Consider the following 13863-nt stretch of genomic DNA (forward strand, 5'->3'; position numbering starts at 1 on the left):
ATGACTGAGATCTAGAAGGTATCCACCTTGGTGGAGGTAAAAGAGGCAGAGGGAAGAACGTTCCTGGAAAAAGTGACTGCACGGGTCCCCCTAAAATCACCAACTTGCCCAAAGGACACTGTGTCTGCGGGGGTGTGGACGTGATGGGGGCGCGACTGTACAGGTGAGCGGGATGCTTCGCCGAGGTGAACGGGACAGGTACACGCGTGGGGTGGGATGGAGTGTTCATATACGTGGCATGTGATATGTACTGAGGGGACGTGGGGGACACTCGGATGAGGGGTCTGTGGACATATTCATGGAGCATGTGGGTATCGCTGGTGTCCCAAGGTGCGGAGGGAGAATGCGGAGCGTGTGCGTGCAGGGGCCGTGTGCAGGCGCCTGAACGTTGCGTCTGGGGGCTGGAGCTTATTGGGAGCCGAGGGAGGTGGCCGGGGGAGCCAGGACCTTGCGTGTGGCCAGGCCGGTAGCGCCCGGTATGCTCCACCCGCGGGCGCTCCCGGTGCTTCCCCGCCCCTGAGCCTGCTCCCTCCCCTTCGGTCTCGCCGCGCTTGCCGGGTGTCCCAGTGTCACCACCACTCGGCTGCCGCCGCCAGCTTAGCGCGCACCGCCGCCTCCGCCACCGCCGACAGCACGCATCCTCCGTGTACCGGCTCTGCCGCCCGAGCAGGTATGACGGCGACCCCTGGTTCGCACCCGGTCTCCCGCGCGCTGCCCAGAGTCCTGCGCGCGGCACCTTCTCCCGTCCAACCCCGGCCAGTGCGCTCCTGTCCCGGCCTCAGTTTCCCACGGGAGGGCGCTTGGGTGCCTGTCTGCGGCGCCGGGGACCCGGCCTGGGGACTGAACCGATTGAGGGCGGAGGGGAGAGCTGGAGGCTGGGAAAAACCCCCAGGGCGCGAAAGGCGAGACCAGGCAAGGGTCCCCGGTGTGTCTGGGACCTCAGAGACGGCGCAAAGTCCTGGCACGGAGTGGGCGGAGCGAGAGGTTGTTCAAGAGGTGACAGCAATGAAACTCGAGAGCGCTTTCTACGTGCTGGGCCCAGCCCAGCAGAGCGCCTCGCTCAAACGACCTAACTTCTCCCACAGGGCATCCCTGTGGGTTGGTACTCTTGCTGTCCCCATTTTGCAGAGGTGCAAACTGAGGGTCAGAGGGTGGGGAAGCTTCCCTAGGTCCCAGGAACAGTTTGCTGAGCTCAGATTTGAACCCAGGCAGTCTGACCCTGGAGCCTACCTCGTGGGCTGTCAGTTGCGACCGGGAACGTGGGTTTCTTCTCCAAGTGTCCCATTTGGGGTGATGCTGTGGAGGAGGAGAGATCCGAACGCCCTGCAGTTGTCGGCGCTGAGGACTCTGCAGCGCTAAGTTGATGTCTGGAGAATGCCGTATGGCTTAGGTGTGCTGTGGAGGAAGAGGGTCTGGGATATAGTACAGGGACATTCTCACTCTAGCATGGAGGAGGAAACTGAGGCACAGAGTTTAGGGAGGAAGCAGCAGAGAGCTCCAGTCCACAAAAGGCACATCTTCCCACTCACCTCCACTAGGGAGTGGAGGCAGAACAACCAAGACTGGCTTTGGTCCCTGGCAGCCCAGCTCTCAAAAAGCCCAGTGGATGGGTCTGAAAGCTCCCAGAGACCTGAGCATCCCTGTCTCAGATCCCAGCATCCATGAGTGACCCAACCTGCCTATCCATTGAACTATGTAATTCCAGGCAGAACACAGGGATCCATTCTTCCTCCTCTGTAATCTTCCACCCCTGCCCTCCCAGCTCCTCAAAGGTAACCACCTTCATAATTTGGGGTGTTTCCTTCTAGACGTTTTCCTCCACCTACACAGTCATATATACACAGCCACAGAAAATATGTAAAATACTTAGTAATGTTGAAGGCGGATGTTTAATAGAAATGGTACAACCCTTGGGAGGCTCAGGCAGGCGGATCACTTGAGGTCAGGAGTTTGAGACCAGCCTGGCCTACATGGTGAAACCCCATCTCTAAAAAATAAAAAAAAGAGAAGCCGGGCATGGTGGCATGTGCCTGTAATCCCAGTTATCAGGAGGCTGAGGCAGGAGAATCGCTTGAACCTGGGAGGTGGAGGTTGCAGTGCGCTGAGATGGCACCATTGCACTCTAGCCTGAGTGAAAGAACAAGACTCTGTTTCAAAAAAATAGAACTAGAAGTAGAAATGGTATAACTCACCTATGTCATTCTGTAACTTAAGCCCTCTCATCTGCAGTTATCCATGCTGCTACATATAAACCCAGCTTGTTTATTTAAATTGCTGCATGGATTCCCACCATGGATAATGCCTACCGATGGGAATTTAGGTGGCAAAAATGTTCAGGTTGGTTTTTATTTTAGTGTCTTCTATAAATTGTTATCTCAGGGTTAAGTTCAATGTCCTGTTCTTTATCCTAAACTAACTTCACAGGATCTGAATTTAGGGGAAGAGGTCCTCTTTTTTCCACTGCTCACATACAGACCCATACATGCACGCACACACACACGCACATATATGTGTACATATGCATGTTCACACACATGCACACATACGTGAGACATACACACAAGCATGTGTACATGCATGCATACACATACACAGGTGTGTGCACACACCTCTATTCTGTCTATGGCCAAGGGCAAACTCTCTAGCTACAGTCTCTGCTGGTCCCAAAGGCTGGGACTCAGTCAGGCCACTAGCTCTGCCTGGCCATGCCCCAGTGGGCAGAGGTTCCATCAGGACTACCTCCAGGGTTTCTCTATAGATGCCCCCCAAAGCCAAACTCACCCTCCAATAGCAGACAAAAGGAGTTGAGAACCACAGACTGGCAGATTGGACTGTCCAGGGTCCCATTTGTGTACCACAAACTTTGCAGGTCCAGGCTGTGGCATGAAGAGAGTGTGTTTTCTGTAGACTGCATGACGGGACCCTTAAAACTTTGGTGGAACCTATGATCCGGGTTGATGAAAAGCTAGAATCAGAGACACTACGTTATAATCCCAGCTTCACCACTTCCTACTTCAGGCAATTCCCTTCCCCTCCCTGAGCCATAGTTTTCACATCTATAAAATGGGCATGATGATAATGGCACCCTCCCCAAACTGTTGGGTGGATTAGTGGGGTGATGTAAACAAAACGTAGCAAACAAAACAATCAGCATCAGTGAGCAGGAAGTCTTTCCTGAACAGGGGAGACCTGGCGATGGCCCTGGGGCAGGGGTGATGTCTACAGCCACTGTTTGTGACTTCATCCACACCCCAAGTGCAGACCAGAGGGTCCTGAGCACTGAATCCTGAACCAAAGAAGAGATTTCTGCTTGTTGAGAGCCAAGCCCAGCTCACTGTGGAGTCCAGAAGTGTCATGTTACTTACAAAGGGTCTAAGGTGTGCCTGGTCCTGAGTTAAGACACAGAAACAAAGTGAGCTGAGGTGCTCCCCTTTGGAATATAGGAGACAGCAAAAGTCACAAAGAAGGCCTGTGGACTTTCAAATTTTTAGATTATTCCCAAGATTTTAAAAATCAGTTCATTTAAGACTCCATATTTCTGGATCCTCTTGAGATATCAGTAAAGCTGGCAACGGCCAGGTATGGTGGCTCACACCTGTAATCTCAGCACTTTGGGAGACCAAGGAGGGTGGGTTGCTTAAGCTTAGGAGATCAAGACCAGCTTGGGCAACATGGCAAAAACCCGTCTCTACTATATCTATATCTATATCTATATCTATATCTATATCTATATCTATATCTATATCTATCTATATACATATGCTGCATATATATATAGGCTGGGTATGGCAGCATGTACCTACAGTCCCAGCTATGGGGGAAGCTGAGGTGAGAGGCTCTCCCGAGCCCAGGAGGTTGAGACTATAGTGATCTGTGATCACATAATTATGCTCCAGCTTGGGCAACAGAGTGAGACCCTGCCTCAGAAAAGGAAAAGAAAGAAAGAAAAGAAAAGCTGGCAACTCCAGGCCGGACATTCAGCTGCCCCCTTACATGGAGCAGTCACCCTGCAGGGCATGACAGTCCCTACCTGGCCCACCCCTCATTCATAAAGGGCAGCTAATATAAAAGATAACACCACAGACTCCACAGCCAGTCTCTATCTCCCAGCTATGCAGTGGATTAATTACAAGTTTCAGGCCAGGCACAGTGGCTCACACCTGTAATCCCAACACTTTGGGAGGCTGAGGCAGGTGGATCACCTGAGTTCAGGAGTTCGAGACCAGCTTGGCCAACATGGTGAAACCCCGTCTCTACTAAAAATACAGAAATTAGCTGGGCGTGGTGGTGGGTGACTGTAATCCCAGCTACTTGGGAAGCTGAGGTGGGAGAATCACTTGAACCCAGGAGGCAGAGATTGCAGTGAGCCAAGACTGCACCATTGTACTCCAGCCTGGGAGAAAAGAGCGAAACTCTGTCAAAAAAAAAAAAAAAAAAAAAAAAGAAAAGAAAAAGAAAAAGAAAAGAAAGAAAGAAACCCATGTTTCAGGCAAATTGTTTGGCATTTTTTGCGACTCCATTTCCATACGTGTAAAACAGGCATAGTAAATAGCATTTGCCTCAAACCGTTATGCTGGGCATTAAATGAGTCAACACACATGAACCCCTTAGCACAGTGCCTGACTCAAGTAAGCACTGTCTAACCATTGCTGATGCTGATGCTGATAATGGCTGATAACGATGCCTGCCTGCCTGGCCCCTGTAACAGTGGATTTATACTCCAATTATATTCCTTATAAAATGTGGTAGGAACATAGTAAGGGAGGGAGGAAGGAAAGTAATACTTTGAGTCCCTTCTTCAAATAAGATGCTGCAATACCTTTTCTGGCCAAGGACAAGAGAGGAACATTTCAAGGAAAGGTTCAAAGAGAAGGGCTTTTTAAGGTGGGTTTTAAAGGATGAATAGGAGTTCTTCTGGAGCAGTGGAGTGAGAAAAGCATTCCACACAGAGGAAACAGCCTTTACAAAAGCCTAGAGGCCTGACCAAAGGAAGTATGTTTAAGAAGTGATGTAGTCTATTGTCACTTTGTAGTAGGGTGAGTAGGAGGAAAGATAGGAAGATGTATCTGAAAAGTGAGAAAAGGAACTTGAGGCCATGATGGGGCCTAAGGCAGGAATAGGGATGAGCATTTCTTGAGTAACTACTATGTGCAGGTGCTCTTGTAGTCATCACCCCCGTAGTCATAATGCCCTGGGAGTCACGTTTTGTGATCTCCGTTCTACAGATGAGTTAGACTGAGGCTCAAGAAGAGTAAACCACTTGCCCAAAATCTTGCAGTGGGTCAGTGGTAGAGCTGGAGTTGGACACCAAATCTGTCTGATTCAAAGCCCGTGAGCCCTTGCTGAGCCTCAGTTTTCTCACTGTAAAGTGGAACTAGTACTAATAAAACCCACTCCACAGGTGTGCTGGGAGGGTTCAATGACAGAATGAATGCATAGTCCCTAGCACACAGCAACTGCTACCATTATTTTGACTGGAATGAAGCCTGTGTTCCTTTTTTGGGGGGCAGGGGGAGACAGAGTTTCATTCTTGTCACCCAGGCTGGGGTGCAATGGTGTGATCTCGGCTCATTGCAACCTCCACTTCCCGGGTTCAAGCAATGCTCCTGCCTCAGCCTCCCAAGTAGCGGGATTACAGGAGCCCGCCACCATGCCCAGCTAATTTTTGTATTTTTAGCAAAGAAGAGGTTTCACCATGTTGGCCAGGCTGGTCTCAAACTCCTGACTTCAGGTGATCCACCCATCTCGGCCTCTCAAAGTGCTGGGATTACAGGCGTGAGCTGCCACGCCCGGCCGCATGTGCTCCTTTAAACACCTTGGCCTCACATGGTGGACCAGCCTCAGATGGAGAAACAGACATGCAGATTCTCACACCCATCCCAGACTTCCCACATCAGAGACTCTCAAAATGAGCCTGGCAATCTGTATTTTATTTTATTTTATTTTATCTTATTTTATCTTTTCTTATTTGTTTATTGATTTTGAGACAGAATCTGACTCTGTCATCCGGGTTGGAGTGCAGTGGCATGAACTTGGCTCACTGCAACCTCTACCTCCCAGGTTCAAGCGATTCTCCTGCCTCAGCCTCCCAAGTAGCTGGGACTACAGGCGCCTGCCCTGACACCCAGCTAATTCTTGTATTTTTTTGTAGAGATGGGGTTTCACTATGTTGGCCCGGCTGGGCTTGAACTCCTAACCTCAAGTGATTCACCTGCCTTGGCCTCCCAAAGTGCTGGGATTACAGGCATGAACCACCACGCCTGGCCACAATCTGTACTTTAATAAGCTCTCTCAGTGATTCTGATGGACATTCAAGTTTGAGAACCACTGGCCTACAGTAAAACTTCAAATGAGATCTCCTCCAGCCACCTGTATCTGCCTCAAAATAGAAGGGAGTGTGGATGGTCCAGAGTTCTATCCTCAGCAAAGACATAATCTGGGGGGTATGTCATAAGATAAAGGCATGTCCCTCTCGGCCCTGGAGCTTGGAAGAAACCATTTTTTTTACAGATAGAAAAATTGCTAAGGGAGCTGGTGGAGTTCCTAGAACTATTATTCTTCCAAATTTGCTCAACATCCTAGACTTACAGCTTCCAGTCTGCCCCTCCTTGAGGACCTGGGGCAAACTTGACTTTTAGAGGAGCTGCTTCCTAGTGAGGACTGCCCCTGACAGCTGAAGACCTGCCCCCACACCACTGCAACTGTATTAGTTAGGGCTCTCTAGAGGGATAGAACTCATAGGATGGATGGATAGATAGATAGATAGATAGATAGATAGATAGATAGATAGATAGATAGATAAAGGGGAGTTTATTAAGTATTAACTCACATGATCACGAGGTCCCACAATAGGCTGTCTGCAAGCTGAGGAGCAAGGAAGCCAGTCTGAGTCCCAAAACAGAAGAACTTGGAGTCCGATGTTTGAGAGCAGGAAGGGTACAGCATGGGAGGAAAACGCAGGCTGGGAGGCTAGGCCAGTCTAGCCTTTTCACATTTTTCTCCCTGCTTTATATTCTAGCTGCTCTGGCAGCTGATTAGATGGTGCCCACTCAGATTAAGAGTGGGTCTGCCTTTCCCAGCCCACTGACTCAAATGTTAAATGTTAATCTCCTCTGGCAGCACCCTCACAGACACACCCAGGATCAATACTTTGCATCCTTCAATCCAATCAAGTTGACACTCAGTGTTAACCATCACAACCACCTTATAAAGAGCCTGTTCTTAGAGGCTCCTCTGTGCCTGTGGGCCTTCTCTCTTGGCCCCCATGAAAACATGGTTCAAAGCACAAGTCGTAGGCAGTAGGAAATGATCTCAACTCTACAAGAGGACTATTAAGGGGGCCCCAGGTCAAGCTCAGGTTGGGGACAGTCATACCCTGCAGATGATCTCAAAGCAAGAAGCAGGCCCCTCCACACATCCTCTGTGAAGCACTGATTAAGAGTCAGAAGGACAAGGCGTGGTGGCTTACACCCATAATCCCAGCACTCAGGGAGGCTGAGCTAAGAGGAATGCTTGAGGCCAGGAGCTTGAGACCAACCTGGGCAACATAGTGAGACCCTGTCTGTATTTTAAAAATAAAAACAATAATTTTATTCTTAAGGCTTTGCCTTCAAGATTGCTGGGTCTGACTACATAAAAGTTAATATGCTCTGCATGACCAAAGAAAAAAAAAAACCATATAAACTCAGGCATTCCAAGCTAGTTAAAATACTTGCCACTGTTATGACCAAGAATTATTTTATGGATAGGGTTCTTGTAGGCTGAGCACAGTGACGCATGGCTGTAATCCCAGCACTTTGGAAAACCAAGGTGGGAGGATTGCTTGCTCGAGGCCAGAAGGTTGAGACCAGCCTGGGCAATATAGTGAGACCCCATCTCTATAAAAAAGAATGATTAGCCATGCATAATGGCACATGCCTGTAGTCTCAGCTATTTGGGAGGCTGCGGCAGGAAGATGGCTTGTGCCTGGGAGTTGGAGGCTGCAGCAAGCTATGATTGCACCACTGCACTCCAACTTGGGCAACACAGTGAGACCCTGTCTCAGGAGAAAAAGAAATGTGTTCTTGCAAATCAAAGACTAAATACCCCACCCAAAAAGTTAAAGAGCAAAGGCTATAATTTGGTTGATCACAGGAAAAGAAGTATACATTGAATTCACACAGATGAAAAAGTTCTCAACTGCACTCTAAGAAAAGAAAACCACAATGGTTGTTTTCAACCTGTCAGGTTGTCGAGTAACACTCAGTGTTGACGAAGATGCAGGAAAACCAGGAATCTCAAATCCAGTTGGTGAGGGTACAAATTGGGGCAAGTTCCTGGCCTAAGTCACACCATGGCCCAGCCTCAGATGAGGGAGCCCAGGGAGTGAACTGCCTAGGCCGGTGGTCAGGGTGCAAATTGGTGCAAGCTCTTGGCCTAACTCTGAGGGCAGTTAGGCAAACATGTCAACACTGAAGATTCATATACGCTATGAATCTGACATTTCACCTGCAGGAATTGATCCCGTGGTTATCTCTGCATTGGACACAACGTGTTAGAACAAGGATATTCAGCACTGTGAGAACAAGTGATTGGAACTATTTAAAATGTCCATCAGAAAGGAACTAAGTTCTGTAAGTGTTGGGACAGCCACATAAAAGACTGGGAGGCAGCCATTAAAAAGAAAACAGTAGCTCTCTATAAAGGCATGTGAGGCCGGGCCGGGTGGCTCATGCCTGTAATCCCAGCACTTTGGGAGGCCCAGACGGGTGGATCACCTGAGGTCAGCAGTTCGAGACTAACCTGATCAACATAGTGAGACCCCCGTCTCTGCTAAAAATACAAAAATTAGCCAGGCGTGGTTGTGGGTGCCTGTAATCCCAGCTACTTGGGAGAGTGAGGTAGGAGAATTGCTTGAACCAGGGAGGCGGAGGTTGCTGTGAGCTGAGATCGTGCCACTGCACTCCAGCCTGGGCGACAGATGAAACACCGTCTCAAAAAAGAAAAAGAAAAGTGATGTGAAACAATCTTCCAGATGTTTTGCTAAAAGAGAATGTGTATATATACATGCACATTAAAATCTAGAGTACACACTGGAAGCTAGTAATAGTGTTTCCTTTTTCAGAGGTGAAACTGCGGGTCTTAGGTGAAAAGGAGACTAATCTTTCATTACATACAATTTGGCATTCTTCAAGTTTTTTTTTTGTTTGTTTTTGTTTTTTGCCCCATACATTTATTATATTATAGTTATAAACTATAGCCACACACCTTCTTATTTAAAACAAGCATAATGGCCAGGTGCAGTGGTTCTGGGAGGTCGAGGTGGGTGGATCGCCTGAGGTCAGGAGTTCGAGACCACCCTGACCAACATGGGGAAAACCCATCTCTACTAAAAATACAAAAATTAGCTGGGCAGGTGGCAGGGGCCTGCAATCCCAGCTACTTGGGAGGCTGAGGCAGGAGAATTGCTTGAACCCAGGAAGTGGAGGTTGCAGTGAGCTGAGATCACACCAGCACTCCAGCCTGGGCAACAAGAGCAAAACTCCATCTCAAAAAAATAAGAATAAATAAATAAATAAAAATAAAATAAGCATAATGTTGGAACAAGGTGGCTGAGTGCGGTGGCTGATGCCTGTAAGTCCAACAAACTTTGGGAGGCCAAAGAGCAGGGATTGCTTGAGGCCAGGAATTTGAGAACAGCCTGGGCAACATAGTGAGACTATGTCTTTAAAAAAAAAAAAGGCAAAAGAAATAAGCTGAATTCCTTTTGACACCACCCAAATTATACATTATGCTTTCAAATTTAAAAATATTACCATTTTTAAAAAGTAGAGGCTTTCATCACAAAAAGACAAATATATGATTCTACTTACATGAAGTAACTAGAATAGGAAAATTCGTAGAGACAGAAAATAGAATAGAGATTACGTGGGCTGGGGGATGGGGGGTTATCGCTTAATGGGTACAGAGTCTCATTCTGTTTGGGATGATTAAAAAGTTCTGGAAATGCACACCTGTAATCCCAGCACTCTCGGAGGCCAAGGTGGGCCGATCACTTGAGCCAGGAGTTCAAGATCAGCCTGGACAATATGGTGAAACCTCATCTCTGCAATAAAGTACAAAAAAGTTAGCTGGGTGTGATGGTGTGCACCTATAGTTCCAGCCACTTGGGATACTGAGGTGGGAGGATCGCTTGAACCCAGGAGGTTGAGGCTGCAGTGTGCCATGATAGCACCATTGCACTCCAGCCTGGGCCACAGAGTGAGACCCTTTCTCAAAAAAAAAAAAAAAAGTTCTGGAAATGGACAGTGATAGTGGTTGCACAGTACTTGATGCCACTGAAGTGTATGCTTACAGTTGGTTAAAATGAGGAATTTTATGTTATATATTTTGCCACAATAAAAAAAATTGGGGGATGAAAAACAAAAAAAAAAACCCAACTAGGGGCTTTGACATCAGAATGCTTGGGCCCTAGTCTTTGGTTCTATCACTTCTCAGCTGTGTGTACTTGATCAAGCGGCTCTGCCTCTTTAAGCCTGTTTTCCCGTCTGTGAAATGGGGCTGCCTAACAGTGCTGGCCTCACAAAAATCCTGCAGGGATTCAATTACTTCATCCATACAAAATGCTCTCTCTGCATGCCTGAGGCTCTTGTAGGAGGTCAGGATTAGGAGAGTAGGGAGGCTGGAATCAGCAATTGGACCAAATACTAAAAGCAGCAGATTCGAATGGAGCAGGGACCTAGGGAATTTGTAAAAGCATCAGGTCCGGGCTGGGCGCGGTGGCTCACACGTGTAATCCCAGCACTTAGGAGGCTGCAGCGGATGGGTCTCTTGCACCCAAGAGTTCGAGACCAGGCTGGGCAACATGGCAAAACCCAGTTTCTACAAAAAATACAAAAATTAGCCAGGTGGGGTGGCATGTGCTTGTAGTCCCAGCTACTTGGGAGGCTGAGGCAGGAGGATCGCTTGAACCCCAGGAGCAGAGGTTGCAGTGAGCCAAGATCACACTGCTACACTCCAGCCTGGGCAACAGAAGTTAAAAACCCGGTGTCCAAAAAAACATCAAGTCTGGATTTTTATATCATTTTGCATTTGCAAAATTAAAAAGAAATTGTGTTTCCATAATGTAAACTGCAAAATGTAGATTCGAACAAAATCTTGTTGGCTGATGGAAGTACATAAAAGATGCAGCGATTCTTTACCTGGGGGCTACTAACCTGGACTGCTGGCTCTGCCACTTATTAGCTGGGTGACCTCAGACAAGTTACTTAATTTCTCTGTCCTTCAATTTTCTCATCTGTAAATGGGAGACGATAAGATTCTCACTTCATAAGGAATGTTATGAGGATTAAATGTGTCAAGTGCTTAGAACACTGCCCAGCAAACAGTAAGGCCTAAATAAGTGTGTTAAATAAATGAACTTCAAATAAGCCTGAAAGTCTTTTTGTTTTTTGTTTTGTTTGAGACAAAGTCTCGCTCTGTTGCCCAGGCTGGACTGCAGGGGCACAATCTTGGCTCATGCAACCTCCACCTCTCCAGTTCAAGTGATTCTCAGGTCTCAGCTTCCCAAGTAGCTGGGATTACAGGCACGTGCTACCATGCCCAGCTCATTTTTGTATTTTTAATAGAGACTGGGTTTCACCATGCTGGCCAGGCTGGTCTTGAACTCCAGACCTCCGCCTGCCTCGGCCTCCTAAAGTGCCGTGATTACAGGCGTGAGCCACCTCGCCCGGCCTAAGTTGAGGCTTTTTTTTTTTTTTTTCTTTTCGAGACAGAGTCTCACTCTGTCGCCCATGCTGGAATGCAGTGGCACAATCTCAGCTCACTGCAACATTTGCCTCCTGGGTTCAAGCAGTTCTCATGCCTCAACCTCCCCAGTAGCTGGGATTACAGGCGCCCACCACTGCACCAGACTAGTTTTGTATTTTTAGTAGAGATGGGATTTCACCACATTGGCCAGGCTGGTCTCAACCTCCTGTCCTCAACTGATCTGCCTGTCTCAGCCTCGAAAAGTATTGGGATTACAGGCATGAGCCACTGCACTTGGCCAACCCTGAAAGTCTTAGCATTTGTGTTTTCAAGATGAGGGTTTATTTTTTACATGAAGAAAACAGTGTCCTAGCCAAAATACAGTCATGGAGCTGAAATGAACTTGGAGGAGTTTCCTGGGGTAGATTTGATGAGAGGTGGCTTCAGGAGGCCAAAAACAGGGAAAAGATGCTCAATTGATGGGGTGAGGCTGTAAGACACTGAGGCTCAGAGAGGTTGAGAAACTTGCCCTGGGACACACAGCAATAACAGAACCTGAGTTTCAACCCCAACTCTCTCTTCCCCAGTGCCTCCCTGATTAGGAATTTTTTTTTTTTTTTTTTTTTTTTTGAGACAGAGTCTCGCTCTATTGCCAGGCTGGAGTGGCATGATCTCAGCTCACTGCAAACTCTGCCTCCTGGGTTCAAGCAATTCCCCTGCCTCAGCCTCCCGAATAGCTGGGATTACAGGTGTGCACCACAATGCCTGGTTAATTCATGTATTTTTTGTAGAGACGGGGTTTCACTATGTTGGCTAGGCTGGTCTCAAACTCCTGATCTCAAGTGATCCGCCTGCCTCAGCCTCCCACTGGCTGGGAAAATCTTGATGATTGGGGGCTACAGGTCTGGGGGCCACTGGTGGCCCCTTGGCAAATGTGGTTCTTTCCTTTCAGACCCCCAGGACCAATGCAGTCCACCTTGTTCCCCTCCACATGCTAGGGAGCTCATTTCTGAGCCAAGGTCTGGAAGGAGGACTGAGATCTGGAAAGTCTTCTGTAGCCTCTCTCAAGAGCTACTCCTGATTGGACTCATTCGAAGACCTTAAGCAGGGGCTGGGTTGCACCCTCCCAAAACTAGCTTTGTCTCACCTGCCGGCTGATTCCTGAAATTCTTTGGTGGGTGTCTCACCTATGTCTACATGTGGAGGTTGTTGATTCTTTAACTGAGCTCACGGTTTGAATCCTGATTGGAAAACACCCCCACCCCCACCTTACCCCCACCCCAGGAGGGATTATCTTTGTCTTTCTCAGGGACAAAGTTCGCAACGCAGCAAGAAGGAGTTGGAAAGGCTTTGGCGGACTGGGTTAGGGAGAGAGACCACGAGGAAGCTTGGGGTCTGAGGCCGTGGACTTCAAGACAGGCTTTCAAGGATTGTTTTAGAGACTGGAGGGTGGCAGGAAGGAATATGAAATGTTTAGAAGCATGCCTGGTACATGCCTGGCTCATTAATGGGGTCAGGAGGGGAGCGTCGGAGAGGAAAGGAGATAGGGAAGAGGGGGAGATTTAGGAAGAGAGAGAAAGCCCCAAGAGATGGCCATGGGCCTGCACAGGAGGCCCTGCCTCCAGCACCCAACACCTACCCTCCCTCCCTGGTTGCATTCGGGGGTGTGGTGGGGGAGCAGAGGCTGATGTAGGGAGGAGGAGGCCTTCATTATCCCACTACCTTGGAGGCAGAGCTTTGCCTGCCCCAGGAGAAGGGCCCAAGCGAGTTCTGGTTGACCCCAGGCTGTCTGGGGAGCCGATTTCTGTCCTTAAAGCATTTTCTTTCTTTTCTTGCATTTTTATAGAGACAGAGTCTCGCTATGTTGCCCAGGCCGGTCTCGAACTCACTGGGCTCAAGCAATCCTCCCACCTCAAGCTCACAAAGTGTTGGGAGTATAGGCATGAGCCACCTTGCCTGGCTCCTTAAAGCATTAAGGGCAAGATTTGGGTGCTGAAGTCTTCCAGTCTCTTTAGCTGTACCTGGACAGGCTGTTTGTTTAACAGTTAAGAGTTTGGGAGTCAAGCAGGCTGGAGTTGGAACTCAGCTGTGGGACATGTGGACCCCCACCTGTCCACGGGATAACTTGGTGGGGGG

At 48.4% G+C, this 13863-nt stretch overlaps 1 protein-coding gene across 2 annotated transcripts in view; it reads left to right on the forward strand.

Annotated features, from left to right (window-relative positions):
- Positions 1–508: 508 nt before the first annotated feature.
- SCNN1B (sodium channel epithelial 1 beta subunit) overlaps positions 509–13863 on the forward strand; it is an 84695-nt gene continuing 71340 nt past the window's right edge. Inside the window, exon 1 of one of the 2 annotated variants that reach the window (XM_010358212.2) lies at positions 509–670. Coding sequence is in view for 1 of the 2 variants with exons in the window: in XM_030925679.1 (XP_030781539.1) it covers positions 2236–2337 (102 nt within the window). In the remaining variant the exon portion in view is untranslated. Of the gene's footprint in view, positions 671–2214; positions 2338–13863 lie in introns of those variants that run through there. The other variant, XM_030925679.1, reaches the window with a different exon arrangement.

Source organism: Rhinopithecus roxellana, chromosome 20 (assembly GCF_007565055.1).
Source record: "Rhinopithecus roxellana isolate Shanxi Qingling chromosome 20, ASM756505v1, whole genome shotgun sequence".
Classification (NCBI taxonomy): domain Eukaryota; kingdom Metazoa; phylum Chordata; class Mammalia; order Primates; family Cercopithecidae; genus Rhinopithecus; species Rhinopithecus roxellana.